Below are 17,427 nucleotides of genomic sequence, written 5' to 3'. Positions count from 1 at the left end.
CACCTCAGCCTCCCAAGCAGCCAAGAATGCAGGTGTGTGCCACCTTTTTTTTTTATTTTTTATTTTTTATTTTTTTGGTAGAAATGGGGTCTTGCTATGTTGACCAGGCTGGTCTTAAACTCCTGGCCTCAAGCCATCCTCCTTCCTCAGCCTCCCAAAGTGCTGGGATTACAGGCATGAGCCACCATGTCTGGCTGACACCCTGTTTTATTAAAGGTACAAGTTCTTTGCATTTTTCCTCACTTTATGAAATAAGTCCATTTCTAGCTTTCAGTGCATCAGTACATTGCAAGAATCCAGAATGACTGACACTGCACTGGAACCCTCCCAGTTCATCAGGAAATACTTTGACATTCTGTTTACACTTCCTGGAGTCAGGCTATTCTAACGGCATTCCTGCCCTGGTTCCTATTTGTGTAAATCAGTTCCTTCCCAAGAGGATTTCATGAGCTCCCTCATCTCTTGCCACCCCTTCTCTTTTCTAGGATCCTTTCTTATTTCCCATGTAAAGATACTGTGTTCAAGAAAGCATAAAACACTGCATAAAGAAAAAAATGGGGCCAGGTGTGGTGGCTCATGCCCTGTAATCCCAGCACTTTGGGAGACCAAGGCTGGCAGATCACTTGAGGCCAGGAGTTTGAGACCAGCCTGGGCAATACAGTGAAACCCTGTCTCTACCAAAAAAAAAAAAAAAAAATACAAAAATTAGCCAGGCATGGTGATGCACACCTGTAGTCCCAGCTACTCAGGAGGCTAAGGCAGGAGAATCACTTGAACCCAGGAGGCGAAGGTTGCAGTGAGCCAAGATCACACCACTCTACTCCAGACTGGGCAACAGAGTGAGCTCCTGTCTCAGAAAACAAAAGTAAAAGAAAAAAGTGAGAGGAAAAAAGAAACAAATAGGTATTAAGACATTTCTTGGCCATTCAAACCTACCTTGAGAAATCCATAGTGCTAGAAATCAAAGAGTGGACGCTTACCAAAGGAATGGAGATTCATGTGCTCTCTGGAAGAAACTCTCTTGAGTGATAAAAAGCATTCTGTATCTTGACTGGGTTCTGGTGACTTGGGCATATAGGTCTGACAAAACTCCTACAATGGTATACTTAAAATCAGTACATTTCACTGTAAGTAAAATGTTATCTCAGTACGGTACTTCAGTAAGAATAAATTACTCTGAGCAATGTCTGGAAGCTATGCTGTATGCAACTTTAAGATTTCACACACGACAAGTTAAAAAAGGCCAAAATGCTCCAGCCTAGTGCACAGATGGGTTAGCCCCACTGCAGCCTCGGCTCAAATGCTGCCTTCTCTGTGCGCCTGCCCTGACTCACCAGGTGGACTTGGGCTGCCAATGCCATCACAACGCACCGGATGAACTTTATTATCTGACGGCACTGCTGGGTTTGTCTGTGCATCTGCTTCTCATGGGGGCTGCCTCTCTTTGAAGGTCCAGGTAAGGGCTAAGAATTTGGTGACTGAATCTATAATCCCGGCAAGTGCCTGGCACACAGTAGGCACATAGTAGGTATTTTTGAGATGATAAATGTAAGTCCCCGTGAGGGAAATCATCAAGTGGAGGACAGTAGAGTAAGGTGACTCAGGAAGAGGGTTGAGGTAGAAGAGGAAATGCTGAGTAAATAGACAAGTACACACTGGCATGCAGATGAAGACACATCCTGTAGCACGTCCCAACCAAACAACTACAACCAATAAAGCTTAAGACACTGAGGCAAGTTTCCACTGGAAGAAGAAATGAGTTCTGGTCCTTAAAATCCTATTTTGTAATGTTGTTAAGGTTACGACTTTATTCATACTTTTATTCAACAAGCATTTAGCAGGCACCGTGCCAAACACTCAAGCAATAAATAAGATACGATTCCTGCCCTCAGTTAGCTCATAGACTAATATAGAAAAACGAATAGAACCACAAAATGCAAAAAGAGAGATTTATGTAAGACAGGAGAGAAAGGAATGCATGAGGCTGGAGGTTTGGCGATTTCAGGAAGGCTTCACATAAAGGTTGATTTTAGCCCAAGTATGGAAGAATGAAGAGGTGTTTCACTAGGTTACAAGGAATAACAAGTATTCCATCCATACAAAAACGCGGAGGTGACAAAACTGCATTCTGTGCAAGAAGAAACACAAGCAACGGATTAGGGAGCATTTGTTGCTCTACCACCAGCATCCATTTAACTGGCACAACCACCAGGGGAGATTAAGAGGAAAAACCTGAGACCTACAGGATTTAAATATCAGAGCCCAGACCAGGTGCAGTGGCTCACACTTGTAATCACTACGGTAAATACTTGTTAAAAATTGTAGTGTTACAAAGCAATTCTTACGCTAGCTGCTGCAGCTAAAATCACTGGAAGACTCAGAGTACAAGTCCTTCACATGCAACCCTTTAAAATGATTTTAGCTGCAGCAGCTAGTGTAAGAATTGCTTTGTAACACTACAATTTTTAACAAATATTTACCATAGTGTCTTAATATCTGTTGATTGAAATTATATATAATTACTAAAAATACTTCCATTAGCACCAAAGTCAAAAAAAGTTAAAAGGTGGTGAACAGCACATTCCAGAAGTATAAAACTTGGGGCAGGTGGAGAAACAGACCAATTAGAAGCGAGGAAGGACTCATATTCTAGTGCCAGACTTGGCAATGAGCTCAGGTTGACATCCTTTACAGGGTGACAACAATACCGAACAAATCCAATCCAGAGATAACAGGAAGGGCAGGTGAGCAGAAAGGTGGTGAATTAAGTTAGCCTGTTCTGCTCCAGCCATAAAAATTACTATTGTATTTGAACCTCAACCTAGATAGCAACATTAACTTACAGACTAGAAAACCGTGACCAGCCAATGCAAAGTGCTACATACCCCAGTTTCAATCTCATTAGTATTTTGTCTGTTTACCACATGGCTTTCAGACGACCCAAAACAGAGAGACAATGGCAACTATCAGGCATAGAAAATTAAAAGGTACTGCAGAAGAGGCCTAAAATTAGAGTCCAGGCTGTATTTTCTACCACTTCATCAGCCACTGCGTAGCCTTGTTAGATTCAAGCTTCCCCTCTGCCTTTGCCTTCAAACCATTACTTGGTTTTAAACTAGTGTTTAATCATAAACCAGCCCTGCTACATTATTAATGTTTCAAACAGCCTTTCCAACCACGTAATAATCCAATATCATTATGTTGAGCTATCTTAAAGGGTAGCTTTCCTACATTTGTTTTGAATTGCAAAATTGGCATGAGTAGACAAACCAGTTTTTATGTATACTCAAGTGTTATAAGTGCAATTTGAAATAAATAAAAACAAGATTCATAAAATGATAATAATTGGCAGAATAACCACCAGCTCTTACCTCACTCTTTCTCCTCCACTCTAAAAAATAAACTTTGGTTATGAGAATAAGACATTAGCTACTAAAAATCACAGATAGAAAATGGAAATGGCAAGGGAATGCTGACATGGAGTCCAGTCACCATTCAAAACTTTACAAGGTTATTGGAGTTGACTTTGGGGTATTCAAAGCTGCAGTTGCGAATAAAAGTAGCAGATTATATGTAATACATATAGAATATATAATACATATGTATTTATGTACATATATATACAATATATACATTTAAAAACCCTCCTATATTTCAGTAATGTGTAAAGGAATAGGGCAAAATGTAGCACGAATATCAGCAAGCCAGAGAAATAATACTTTACAAATACACATTTGAATCAACCTTTTATCTTCAAATTAGGGGTTCTTAAAGAGGTTGCGGCAATGACAGAGTCATTCATCCTGCTTCTTTTGGCCAGAACAGTATTTTAAAATATGTGCTTTGGTGGCAAAGGCAAAGCTGACAAGAGAGAGAAACGTGGACACTGGAGAAACAAAATAGCCCTAACAGTGAGCACACTGTGGTCATTTCAAATGCCCAGGGTATACTAAAAGTATCTGAACGTGTAAATTACTCATATACACACAATGAAGACAAACATACTGCCTTGCTCCAAGTGGGATGAAAAAAATAATAATTTTAATTTCATTAACTATATTAAAAGGATATGACAGTACCTTTAGGAAGATCCAGCTCTAACGATGAACAAAATACCTTATAGAGGTGCCAAATCATTGCTGATAAACACCTTTACCTAGACTGCGATGAGAGTGAATACAGACCACATGTACTATGCGCAATGATATCTTTTATCACAATACACTTTTCCCCTGTTCACTATATACAAATTTCTTGGAGAAAACCTACATAATTATGAGCAAGCAGGGACAAAAAAGGAATTCATCGTTTTCCAAAATGTGCATAGTAAAAAAAGGGAAGCGTGTGAAATCATTCGTATTCACGTTTCCTGAAGCAAATACAAAGCACGCAGATGCAAACTCCACACAGAAGCCATGTATGGCCAAAACATGTCCCCATGTCTCCCCTTCTCCCTCCCTCAATCCCCAACACTCAAACACAAAATGGCAAGTTTGTTTTCCAAAATTACGCAGAACACACACTGCTAATGGAAAATTACAGTTGGAAGTCTTGGCTTTTCCAAGTTTATGAATGAGGGAAGTTATTTCTCTTAACTAGATTGCTGGAATTTTTCCACTCTCATTTCAATTCAAAATACAGTGTTTATTCTTCTCTCAACTTCCCATGCCCCTCCCTTCACATCTTTCTAAGTCACCTTCAGACCAAAGTTTCAATCTAAAAAGACACTAAAAGCTCATTCCTTAGACCTCCCTACTGTCCCGTGGGTAATGCTACTCACATTTCACATTCCTTTATTTAGCGTAAGAAATGTAACGTTTAAAGTTTATTCTTTCTTTCCACACACATACGTGTATTTCTTTAAGGAAAAATAAATTATTTTCAATTACTGTTCGCTTTAGAATTCTTAAACATGTTCTTTTTTCCGTGGAATAATCTTTAAGCCTAATTCAAAGTTTTAAATACGTTAACTAAACCAGCACGTGGCATCAATAACTCCTAAATGACTGCAGGGCTGGTGCACGCCCCAATTTTCAGCAGTGGTTCCTGATTCACATCTGCTTAGAAGACTTTTGCCTCGTTTTAAAAGCGTCCGGTAGAATAACAGCTAGAAGTCCTGATGTTAACCTTCTACAGATAAATGTAGCCCCAAGGCGTTAATGAAGAGACCCGCTCTTTTTCAGGGGGAAAGAAGGGTATGGAAGATCTTGTCTGTGAGACACAGCTGGGAGGGTAACAACTCTTCAGTGAGTGACCGTAGAATCTCAGTCTCATCAAAGCTGAAAATGAAAAAGCACATGTCCCGCCCCTACCCCCTGGGCTTGGATGCGGCCCCAGAGAAATCACCCTTCCAGGTGGGCCTTCGTGTGTTACCTCCTACACCTGCCCTCCCACCCACCCTTCCTTTCCACTCCCCCCTCCACACTGAATACACTGGCTTCTCAGGTATAAGGTGAGCATCCCCACTTCTAGGCACTCCGAGGGAATGCACCCGAGAGCCCTGGCCCAGCTCTGCACCGCGCGCTCTGGGCTGTGCCCAGCAGAGACGCCCCAGGCGAGCCAGGGCCGACCGCGCTGCTCCTCCCGGACGCGCGGTGCAGACACCCGGCGGGCGAGCGCCCACCTCTGCCCTAGGAAGCCAGTGACACCGTCAGGGGCCAGGAGTTAGGGCAGCGCTAATTTAAGCTGGACATGAAGATGCAGGAGCGGCAGAACCCGCAAAGTCCCCAAAAGTGGACAAGCAAACCAGCTTCTTCGCGCCGGCTGGATCGCCGAGGAAGCTAAAGTGCAGAGTGACCGGGGCTGCAGTCACCTCGCGACGACCGCCCCGAGGCAGTCAACAACCTGCGGAAGGGAGAGCAGTGAAAGGCACTCACCTCCACCCATCTCTGAGCCTCGGCGAACGCGACGGAGCAGTTGGCCTCTGCCTCCTCCAGCCCTTCCATGGCTAGGACAAGAGAGGGAGAGACTCAGTGGATGCGTGGAGGGGCGGGGGTGTCCCCACGCGTCTGGGCCCCACGGACAGGGAGGGCACGCGGGCCGCAGCCAACTCCGGCTTCCGCTCCGGTTGCGAAGGCGCCCGGGTTCTCGTTCCCTTTGTTGCGCTGTGCAATTCGTTAAGGTCTCCAACCTACAAGAACGTGAAGACTTGGCTTTCTCTAAACTCCCGAAAGCGACCCAAGGTCCGCGGGGACCCGGGCAGCCAGGCAGGACGCGGGAGGCGAAGCGGGCGCCCGGAGGCAGCGCGCGGCACCAGCCCCGACGACAGTTTGGACTTCAAAAGTCGCAGCGCCGCCGCCGTCCTCCCCGCGGTGGCCCCGCCCCGGCCCACCCCACCGCCAGCCCGGGGCCGGCCGAGTCGCCGCTTCCGTCCGCCCCTCCCGTGGCTCCCCGGGGCTCCCGGCCGCTGCCGCCTCTGCGGTCAGACTGTCTGGTCCGGGAGATGCCACCGTCCGCCAAGGGCCGCGGCCCGCGCCCCGAAGGGACGCGCCGCCCTGCACGCATCCTTCCCGCACCCTCCCGCCTGGCCGCTGCCCTCTCCCGGGCCACTGAGAGCTGCGCCCTCCCTGCTCGCGGCCGCCCGGCCCGCTTGACATACCAAGAATAGCTGCACACAATTGTACCTTTCCCGGCCAAGAAACTTCCCCCGCTGGGGAGCGCGGCCCGCCTCCCTCACCTGAGCCCGGGCCAGCAGAGCCCGCTACCCGCTCTCCCGCAGCGATCCAGCCCCGCCGCCAGGTGCGCACCCTCCCCTCCCACGCTCCCGCCCCCAGCGGCGGCCCGGCCCTCCAGGCTGCAGAGCAGGGTCGTGGCCTTGGCACGTGCGGCCGCTTCCCCACGGCGGAGTCCTGCCCCCGCTCCGCCCGACTTCCAGGTGGGTGCGGTGGAAGGAGGGTCCCTGCCCCTCCACCACGGCTCGCCGCTGAGGGTTCGAGCGAGCGGGAGAGTTCCTTGCATTCCCCACTTCCCGCCCGCTCAGCCCAGTTTAGGCTGTTTGATGATCGCCCTCGCGCTGAGCGTCAAAACTCCCACCATTCGTGGTTTAAGGATACTCAGGGGACAGCGAAGTGGCAGGTTATGCGGTATCCGTAGCGGCCCTGGGTGGGTGTGCAGGGCCGCGGGGCAGGAGGCGCACGGGTCGGTTTGCGTGGGTCCTTTTCACACCAGTGCTCAAATCAGGTCTCCACAAAGGAGTCTACTCAGCTGTCTGAGCAACCTGGGCCCTCACTCCGCGCTCCTGAGGCACTATCCAGGCCACAGGTTGATGGCTTCATCTTTGGAGGAAGATAAAGACCAGTTTGTACTCTGCTGAAACTAAAGCAAACCCTTGTTCTTATTTTTCTGGTTGTTTACTTTTTATGAAGAAAAACATTAGATATAGAGCAGAGACTAGTGGAATACTACCTAAAACCTAGCGTCTGTATTTAACAACTATTTGCCTTTTGCCTTATTTATCACCTTTTCTGCTGGAGGGTTTTATTTTTTGATTTTTAAAATTGTATTTACTTGTTTTTGTTTTTTGAGACGGAGTCTCACTCTGTCTCTCAGGCTGGAGTGCAGTGGCACCGTGTCGGCCCACTGCAACCTCTGTCTCCTGGGTTCAAGCAATTCTCCTGCCTTAGCCTCCCGAGTATCTGGGATTACAGGTGCCCACCACCATGCCCGGCTAGTTTTTTTATTTTTAGTAGAGATGGCGTTTCACCATGTTGGCCAGACTGGTCTCGAACTCCTGACCTCAGGTGATCCACCCACCTCGGCCTCCCAAAGTGTGTGTGTGTTTGTTTGTTTGGGGAAGGAGTCTCGCTCTGTCGCCCAGGCTAGAGTACAGTGGCGCTATATCGGCTCACTGCAAGCTCTGCCTCCCGGGTTGACGCCATTCTCCTGCCTCAGCCTGCCGAGTAGCTGGGGCTGCAGGCGCCCGCCACCGTACTTTTTTAGTAGAGACGGGGTTTCACCGTGTTAGCCAGGATACCCTCGATCTCCTGACCTCATGCACCCGCCTCGGCCTCCCAAAGTGCTGGGATTACAGGCGTGAGCCCCCGCACCCCCCTGTTCTTGTTTGCTCTTTAAGTTTTTTAAGAGACAGCTCTGTTGCCTAGGTTGGAGTGCAGTGGCACCATCATAGCTCGCCGTGACCTTGAACTCGTGGACTCAAGCGATCCTCCTGCCTCAGCCTCCCAAGTAACTGCGACTACAGGCAAGTGTCACCACACCCAGCTAATTTCTGTGTTTTTTTGTAGAGAGAAGGGTGTCACTATGTTGTCCAGGATGGTCTCAAACTCTGACCTCAAGCAGTCCTCCCACCTTGGCCTCCCAAAGTGCTAAGCCATCACACCTGGTGGAGAGTTTTAAAGTAAAGATAGGAAATTTCACTCCTATATGGTACCATATACATATCAATTTTAAAAGGACACTTTCCCACTTTGGGAGGCCAAGGTGGGCGGATCACGAGGTCAGGAGTTCGAGACCATCGTGGCCAACATGGTGAAACCTATCTCTACTAAAAATACAAAAAAAAAAAGTTAACTGGACGTGGTGGTGGTACTCGGGAGGCTGAGGCAGGAGAATCGCTTGAACCAGGGAGTCAGAGGTTGCAGTAAGCCAAGATCACACCACTGCACTCCAGCCTGGTGACAGAGCGCAACTCCATCTCAAAAAAGAAAAAAAGAAAAGAAAAAAAGACACTTTCCTACATAAACATAATGCTATTTTCACACCTAACTAAAACTAACAATAATTATCAACTCATATCAAATTCTTCCAACTGACCCAGAAATGTCTTTTACAGCTGACTTACTCAGACCAGGATCCAATCCATGACTACCCATTGCATTCGAGTGCATCTTTTTTAACCCAGAAGAGACTCCTCCTCCTCCACACTCCCCCTTTTTTTGGAATGACAGTGCCTTGTTGAAAAAACCAGACTGTCTTCTGGATTTATCTTAGACTTCTTTGTGGTGTCTTCAACATATTTCTCTTCTCTCTGTACTTCCTGTGCTCTGGAAGTTAGCTCTAAAAGCTAGATTGGAACCTCTTTCTTCTGAGTAAACAGTTCACCACCCACATTCTTCCGGATTGGGGTGATGGTTTTTGTTAGGTTCATTTTTGTTCAGCCACTTTTTGCTGGCACTATCTCTAGTCTGTGGGTCTGTTTTAAAAAGCTGACAAGCAATCTTCAGGAATACAACTGTTCCTGCTGAAAGGCAGGCCACTGACTGAACCATCTCTTCGCCTCTTGGCTACGCCCTGATCAGGCCGAACCCCAAAAGAAAAGGGAACGATGAAAGAAACTGGGAAGATATTTCTCTCTTGTTGGCTATTCAAAAACTTTTAAGTGCGGCGAGGCACAGTGGCTCACGCCTGTAATCCCAGGACTTTGGGAGGCCGAGGCGGGCAGATCACCAAGTCAGGAGTTCACGACCAGCCTGGCCAACATGGTAAAACCCTGTCTCTACTAAAAATACAAAAAAATTAGCCGGGCATGGTGGTAGCCACCTGTAATCCCAGCTACTTGGGAGGCTGAGGCAGGAGAATCGCTTGAACCTGGGAGGGCGGAGGTTGCAGTGAGCCGAGACCGTGGCACTGTACTCCATCCAGCCTGGGCAACAGAGTAAGACTCCATCTCAAAAAAAACAAACAAACAAACAAACAAACAAAAAAAAACCTTTTACGTAATTAGTGAATACCTCATATGTGCTAGATGTTATAAGTGATACAAAATTTTAAAATTCTAGATGCTGAATCCTATGCACTATTCAGTCCAGTAGGACATTCTGCAAGCTTCACAAGGATTATTATTCTTAGAGTTAATATATACATACATTACACTATTTAAAGCCCCTGCTGTGTAACTAGCTTTGGGGGCGGCAGCCCAGAATGTTAAGAAGTGCACAGCCTTGGGGATCTGAATGCCTTACAATATTAGCAAGCTACCAGAATCACTAAGTTTCCATTTCTTCATCTGAATAATGTGATAATACTTCAAAGGATTGTTGTGAGAATTAAATATGATGGTGGATATAAAAGCCCAAGGCATTGCTTAGAATAGACGCTCAATAAATGAAGGTTGAAGGTTATTTCCCTTTGGTCTCTCTTTCTAACAGTGTGTCACATTTTTCCTACAAAATGGGAATTTCATGTATTTGTTCAAATAGTTATATGGAAAGGCTGGAGGATTTTGCAAATCCTGTTTCAAGTCGGCTCAGGCACCAGTCACTGCTTGGCCTCTTTAATGTTGAAAGTTTGCAACTCAGAATACCTAAATATAATTCTTTGCCTCCTAATATCAGTCATTAGAATGTTTTGCCCTTCTGGAAAGATTTATACAGCTCTACAGAGAAAAGTACAGCACCTGCCTTAGGAGTTTGAAATGAAATTCACAACAACAAAACATCAAAATTTGTATTTATTTTCCAAAGGAATTTGAGATACCTTTCAATATTTAAAAATGTAAGACAGTACAATTGTCATAGATTGATGCATTAGTGATTAACTCTTGATGGGAGAAAGAGGTACAATCTTTCTGGAAGGTCACTTGGCAATAAATATAAAAAGTTTTTCAAATGCCCACACTCTGTCCCAGCAATTCCACTTCTTGGAATATATACCAAGGACCTGAGCAAACATAGATGCACAGAATGAGGTAATGGTATTAGACACAGAGATGCCCCATAGGAGTGTCATAGGAGGACTTGCTTCACAGGAGGACTTGCTGCTCAGCCTTGGAGAATGTGGTCAACAGATACCCCTAGCTATCAGCCCCTTCAGAGTTGACCTCAGCTGCAGAGTGCAGCCTCACCTGAGGTCCTTCCCCTCCCAGGACAGCCCTCATCTGGTCAGTGAATGACAAGATTATAAAAGCCTAGCCATTTCCACCCAATGGGACAACACTCATAGGCCTTTACAGTAGACCCTGGGGTCTGCTGAGGCTGCAGGACTGCACCACAGTTCACCTTCTCCCTCGCCCACACCTGCACCTTCCCTCTTCCGTTCACAGGGATCTAGCCCTAGTTAATATCTTACACCTCCAATGCCATTTCTGTCAGCTTCTGAGGACTCAACCTGTGATGGCATCAAGCATGACTTGTTAAGAATGAGAATCCCAAAGCTACCAAAACCCCTAACAATAGAGATGGTGGAGTAAATTATGGTTCCTCCATAGAGTGAGATATTGTGCAGTCATTAAGAATGTAAAAAGAGGCCAAGTGCGGTGGCTCACACCTATAATCCCAGCACTTTGGGAGGCCAAGGCGGGTGGATTGCTCAAGCTCGGCAGTTCAAGACCAGCCTGGGCAACATGGTGAAACCCCATCTCTACTAAAAATACACAAATTAGCTGGGCATACTGGCACACGCCTGTAATCCCAACCACTTGGCAGGCTGAGGCACAAGAATTGCTTGAACCCAAAAAGCAGAGGTTGCAGTGAGCTGAGATCGCACCACTGCACTCCAGCCTGGGCACCAGAGAGATTCTGTCTCAAAAAAAGAAAAAAAAAATGTAAAAGGACATTCAGTGGCACAGGAAAGAGTTAAAATATATTGCAAAGTGAAAAAAGGCAGGCTGGACATGGTGGCTCATGACTGTAATCCCAACACTTTGGAAGGCTGAGGCAGGTGGATCACCTGAGGTTAGGAGTTTGAAACCAGCCGGGCCAACATGGCGAAACCCCGTCTCTACTAAAAATACAAAAAAAAAAAAAAAAAGAAGAAGAAGAAGAAGAAGAAAGAGAAGGAAAGAAAGAAAGAAAGGAAAGGAAAGGAAGGAAAGGAAAGGAAAGAAAGGAGAGAAGTGTATAAAGCACCTTAGTTTGGGTTAGTTTGGGTTTGTATTTTTTAAATGTTTAATTTTGGCCACATAAAACAATTTGGGAGAAACATCACTGAACTTTTGACAGTGGCTATTTCTTTTCTGTTTGTTTTGTTTTGTTTTTTAAGACAGGGTCTCACTCTGTCACCCAGGCTGGAATGCAGTGGCACTCATCAACCTCAGCTTCCCGAGCTCAAGTGATCCTCCCACCTCAGCCTTCCGAGTACCTGGGACTACAGGTACATGCCACCACGCCTGGGTAATTTTTGTATTTTTTGTAGAGACGGTGTTTCATCATGTTACTCAGACTGATTGCAAATTCCTGAACTCAAGCAATCCACCCGCCTCAGCCTAACAAAGTGCTGGGATTACAGGCGTGAGCCACTGTGCCCAGCCACCAACAGTGGCTATTTCCGAGTGGAGATTTTGTACCTCTCTCTCTTTTCCAAGTGTTTTTACAAAAGACATGTATATTACTTTTATAAATAAGAAAATCTGTATGACACAAAAACAAAATTGGCTTTCCATATCTGCAGGTTCTACATCTGCAGATTCAACCAACTGTGAGATCTAGGGGGTATGGAGTGGGGAAAACAATGAAAAATAACAATACGACAATTAAAAAGAACACAAATGTTAAAAAATACAGTATAACTGTTTACATAGTATTTACACTGTATTAGGTATTGTATTAAGTAATCTAAAGATGATTTAAAGTATATGGGAGGACTGTGCAGGTTTTATGCAAATACTACATCATTTTATATGAGGGACTTGAGAATGTGTGGGTTGTGGTATGAACAGGGGGTCCTAGAACAAATTCCCCCAAATTCTGAGGGATGACAGTATGTCCAAATTTGACTTCTACCTCATCCCCCACAACCCTCAATCCCCTCCTGCCTTTCCTGACTTGGTAAATGGCACCAGGCCTAAAATTTGAGGGTCATGCACGACTTTTTCGTGTTTCATCCCAATGCCAACCCCATTCCCAGTCTTGTCAATTCTATTAATACTACCTTAGTTCAGTCTCTCATTAGCTCTCAGTTAGATTTCAGAAACAGTAATGACCTTCTTGAAATCTAACTCTTTTTAATTTTTTTTATTATACTTTAGGTTCTAGGGTACATGTGCACAACGTTCAGGTTTGTCACATATGTATACATGTGCCATGTTGGTGTGCCGCACCCATTAACTCGTCATTTACATTAGGTATATCTCCTAATGCTGTCCCTCCCCCCTCCCCTCACCCCACGACAGGCCCTGGTGTATGATGTTCCCCTTCCTGTGTCCAAGTGTTCTCACTGTTCAATTCCCACCTATGAGTGAGAACATGCAGTGTTTGGTTTTCTGTTCTTGCGATAGTTTGCTGAGAATGATGGTTTCCAGCTGCATCCATGTCCCTACAAAGGACATGAACTCATCCTTTTTTACGGCTGTATAGTATTCCATGGTGTATATGTGCCACATTTTCTTAATCCAGTCTGTCATTGATGGACATTTGGGTTGGTTCCAAGTCTTTGCTATTGTGAATAGTGCTGCAATAAACATATGTGTGCATGTGTCTTTATAGCAGCATGATTTATAATCCTATGGGTATATCACCAGTAATGGGATGGCTGGGTCAAATGGTGTTTCTAGTTCTAGATGCTTGAGGAATCGCCACACTGTCTTCCACAATGTTGAACTAGTTTACAGTCCCACCAACAGTGTAAAAGTGTTCCTATTTCTCCACATCCTCTCCAGCACCTGTTGTCTCCTGACTTTTTAATGATCACCAGTCTAACTGGCAACGGATATGAACAGACACTTCTCAAAAGAAGACATTTATGCAGCCAACAGACACATGAAAAAAATGCTCATCACCACTAGCCATCAGAGAAATGCAAATCAAAACCACAATGAAATCTAACTCTTAAACCACCAACACACTCCCCACTCCTGCCCCAATTAACCTCTCTTTAAAGGACTCCCAGTGGCCTTTAAAAACCATCTGATGGTTGCCAGCCCATTAAGTGGTGTCCTTCGGGATCTGCTCCTGCCCACTTCTCTAACCACATCTTAACCTGAGCTTCTCCCTTTTCCAGAAATGTGTTTCTCTCCCTCCCTTTGCCTTGCTTTCTCTTACCTATTCTTCCAGGCTCAATTCAGGCCTCTTCCTTCTCAGAATTCAAAAAGCTTAGCAGATCCTCCTGAGCGAGGTGAGACATATCTTCATTATGCAATCATAGCCCCTTTCACAAGGTATTATATTGCCTCTTTTCCTCATTGAACCATAAACAATTTAAGAGTACCTGGCTTGGTGCCTGACATATATCTAGTATTCAACAACTGTTTATTATCTGGAATGTGTATATGTAAAACCTATAACTTAATGTACAGAATAATGCATTGATAATAGCAGAATAGAAAATATCATTGCTTAGTGCCACTGATACAAGAATTTCCTTACAGCAGGGCCTCTCAACAGAAAGACAATTGACAATCTGGGTCAGATAATTCTTTGTTATGGGGATTGTCCTGTGCATCTTGGAGGTTTAGCAGGATCCCTGGCCCCTACCCACTAGACACCAGCAGTATCCCTGTAGAAGTGATAACCAAAAATGTTTCCAGACACTGCCCAATGTCCCCTGGGGGCAAATCAGCCCCCCGTTGAGGACAACTATTCTACACAGAGAAACTGGCTTTGTCAGGAAATGCTTTTCTACAATAAAAGTGAACCTTAGGCCCAAGTTTCTTGCAGCAAGTGGTGGGGTAGTGGGAGAGAGGAGTTAGGATGAATTGGGCAGCAAAAGGCTACTCTGTGTTGTAAAGGAAGAAGGGATGGGGCTGAATGGTGCCTGGGCAAAGATTATAAGAAGAGGTCCTGTTGGCTGGAAATAATTGAAAGAGGAAACAGATACAGTGAGAATTCTTCTAATAAAAGAACTGAATTTTGTACTGTGATTGGTTATGATTCAAAAAGGTGCCTACCCTTATAAGTTCAGAAATAACCAACATATGGATTTTGTGTGTATTTCTCATGCTTATATGACAGCTTAGTTATTAACACAAAGAAAGACTCCTAGAAGGTAGATTAAAAATATATTTAGTAATAATTATACTTATCCCATCTCTACCCCATTTGTACCCACAAAAAATACATCTTCAGTGTCAGTAATAAGATGTGATGTTGTCAGTACTTACGTAATGATATTCAGACAGGAAGGTTCAATTTTATATTTGGATATCAAAGCCAGAGAACAAAGAAGCCAAAATGTTACAGATAATGATTAAGAAATGAACATAAGAGGGAAAACATGTATGCACCAGAAAGCAAAAGGAGAAAGACAAAGTGAATCCCATACGAGAACACTCCTCCAAAAAGAAGACAAACCTCCAGGAAGTTTCCAGTGCAGCTTTAGGATGATGAATCCTACAGTGGACGAAGGCAAGCATCATAAATTTGTCTTCTGAAGCTACTGGATTGTTAACTGAGAAGGGATAGATGAGAAGCCCTTGAGTTCTTATCGACCTTCGTCTCATGTACACAGACATCTCATTAAGAGATCAACTGAGATGGTAACTTTCAAAACATGGGACCAACCCCATAATTTGAAAAGCAGTTGGTTGCTTTCTTCCTACTATAAAGGTCTTAAGGGTTTTTTGTTTTTTGTTTTTTTGAGGTTTCTTTTTTTTCTTTTTTTTTTTTTTTAAACAAGTAGAGGGGTTTCCTGTCATTGAACTAAAATCATTTAACATAAATCCAAGACCTTTTTTAAAGGTCCCCCATTCTAGCTAGAATTGCAAAACCACATTATAATTCTCTAAGTGATAGCAGTGAGATCAAAAGGACTTACCCTAGAATTAGCTTTAAAATAAACTATTGCAGCGTCTGGGAACGAAGAAGGAGAGAATGTGTTTACTAAGCTTCTCTTCCTGAAGCCCATGAAATGAAAAAAAAATAAAGTCTGTGTTTTCCCTAGAAGGATATCTTTAGTAGGGATAATCAAAGATAAAAATAGTCAAGTCCAGTTTTCCCTAAAATACATTTATATGTGTGTGTGTGTGTGTGTTTATGTTTTGGTAAAGAATTTCTACCTGATCTCTCATTAACTTTATTTGATAAGATAAATAACCTTACTATCAGTTCAAATTGTTTTGTTAAAAAGGCAGGGGAAAATATTTAAGCGCAGTATGCACTATATGATTAATACAGATGCTCCTCAACTTATGATGGGGTTACATCTGATAAACCCATTATAAGTTGAAAATATTGTGAAATATTTAACCTACCAAACATTATAGCTTAGTCTAGTTTCCTTAAACATCCTCACAACAAGTACATTAGCCTACATTTGGGCAAAATCATCTAATGTAAAGCCTATTTTATAACAAGTTGTTGAATATCTTATGTAATTTATTGACTACTGTACTGAAAGTGAAAGAACAGTTGTATGGATACTCTTAAGTACGGTTTTGGCTAAATGTGTATCTCTTTTGCATCATCGTAGTCAAAAAATCGTAAGTTGGGGACCATCTGTACTTTAGAATTGTAATTGCAATTCTTGTTTACATTCTGAAATTGGACTCAGAAATGAAACAACCCATACATTAGAGGAAATTTATACTTCCTATAAAAGTTTAAACTACAATTTTTATAATAACCCCTTCATTCCCCTATTCTATTACTACTAGGTGGATAGCAGTAATATTTTAGCTTCAAAAAGGAAAAGGTAGTACCTATGGTCAACAGTAATGTATTGTACACTTAAAAATATATTGGCTGAATGTGGTGGCTCATGCCTGTAATCCCAGCACTTTGAGAGGCTGAGGTGGGTGGATTGCTTGAGCTCAGGAGTTTGAGACCAGCCCGGGCAACATGGTGAAACTTGGTCTCTACAAACAATACAAAAATTAGCCGGGTATGGTGACGTGCAACTCTGGTCCAAGCTACTTGGGAGGCTGAGGTGAGAGAATGGGTTGAACCTGGGAGGTAGATGTCATAGTGAGCTGAGATTGTGCCATTGCACTCCAGCCTGGGTGACAGAGTGAGACCCTGTCTCAAAAAAATTATGTGTGTGTGTGCGTGTGTGTGTTAAGAGGGTAGATGATATGGTTTGGCTGTGTCCCCACCCAAATCTCAACTTGAATTGTATCTCCCAGAATTCCCATGTGTTCTGGGAGGGACCCAGGGAGAGGTAATTGAATCATGGGGGCCAGTCTTTCCCCTGCTATTCTCATCATGGTGAATAAGTCTCATGAGATCTGATGGGTTTATCAGGGGTTTCTGCTTTTGCTTCTTCCTCATTTTCTCTTGCTGTCACCACGTAAGGAGTACCTTTCACCTCCTGCCATGATTCTGAGGCCTCCCCAGCCATGTGGAACTATAAGTCCCAATAAACCTCTTTTTCTTCCCTGTCTCAGGCATGTCTTTATCAGCAGTGTGAAAATGGACTAATACAGTAGGTCTCATGTTTACCACAATAAAATTTTCAAAAACGTTTTTTAAAGGACAGGATTAAAGACTACAGACTGACTGGCCTGGAGACAAGAGACCAAGTTGTATTCCTAGGTTTACCATTATTGTTTATCTGGGCCTCCACTGGAAGAGCACAGTGATCTTAAGCGAACCTCACCCTCAC

At 44.1% G+C, this 17,427-nt stretch overlaps 1 protein-coding gene across 6 annotated transcripts in view; it reads right to left on the bottom strand.

Annotated features, from left to right (window-relative positions):
• LMO7 (LIM domain 7) overlaps positions 1–17,427 on the bottom strand; it is a 233,585-nt gene that overhangs the window by 211,817 nt on the left and 4,341 nt on the right. For 2 of the 6 annotated variants that reach the window (XM_025364176.1, XM_025364177.1), the window contains exon 1: positions 5,877–6,278. The exons of 2 other annotated variants lie outside the window; for them this stretch is intronic. In XM_025364176.1, the coding sequence (XP_025219961.1) occupies positions 5,877–5,945 (69 nt within the window). In that variant the 5' untranslated portion in view covers positions 5,946–6,278. Of the gene's footprint in view, positions 1–5,876; positions 6,314–17,427 lie in introns of those variants that run through there. 2 more of the 6 variants (XM_025364172.1, XM_025364174.1) reach the window with 2 other exon arrangements.

Source organism: Theropithecus gelada, chromosome 17, assembly GCF_003255815.1.
Source record: "Theropithecus gelada isolate Dixy chromosome 17, Tgel_1.0, whole genome shotgun sequence".
Lineage (NCBI taxonomy): Eukaryota > Metazoa > Chordata > Mammalia > Primates > Cercopithecidae > Theropithecus > Theropithecus gelada.
Note: the sequence above shows the minus strand (reverse complement) of the source record. Positions and strands in the feature narration are given on the sequence as shown.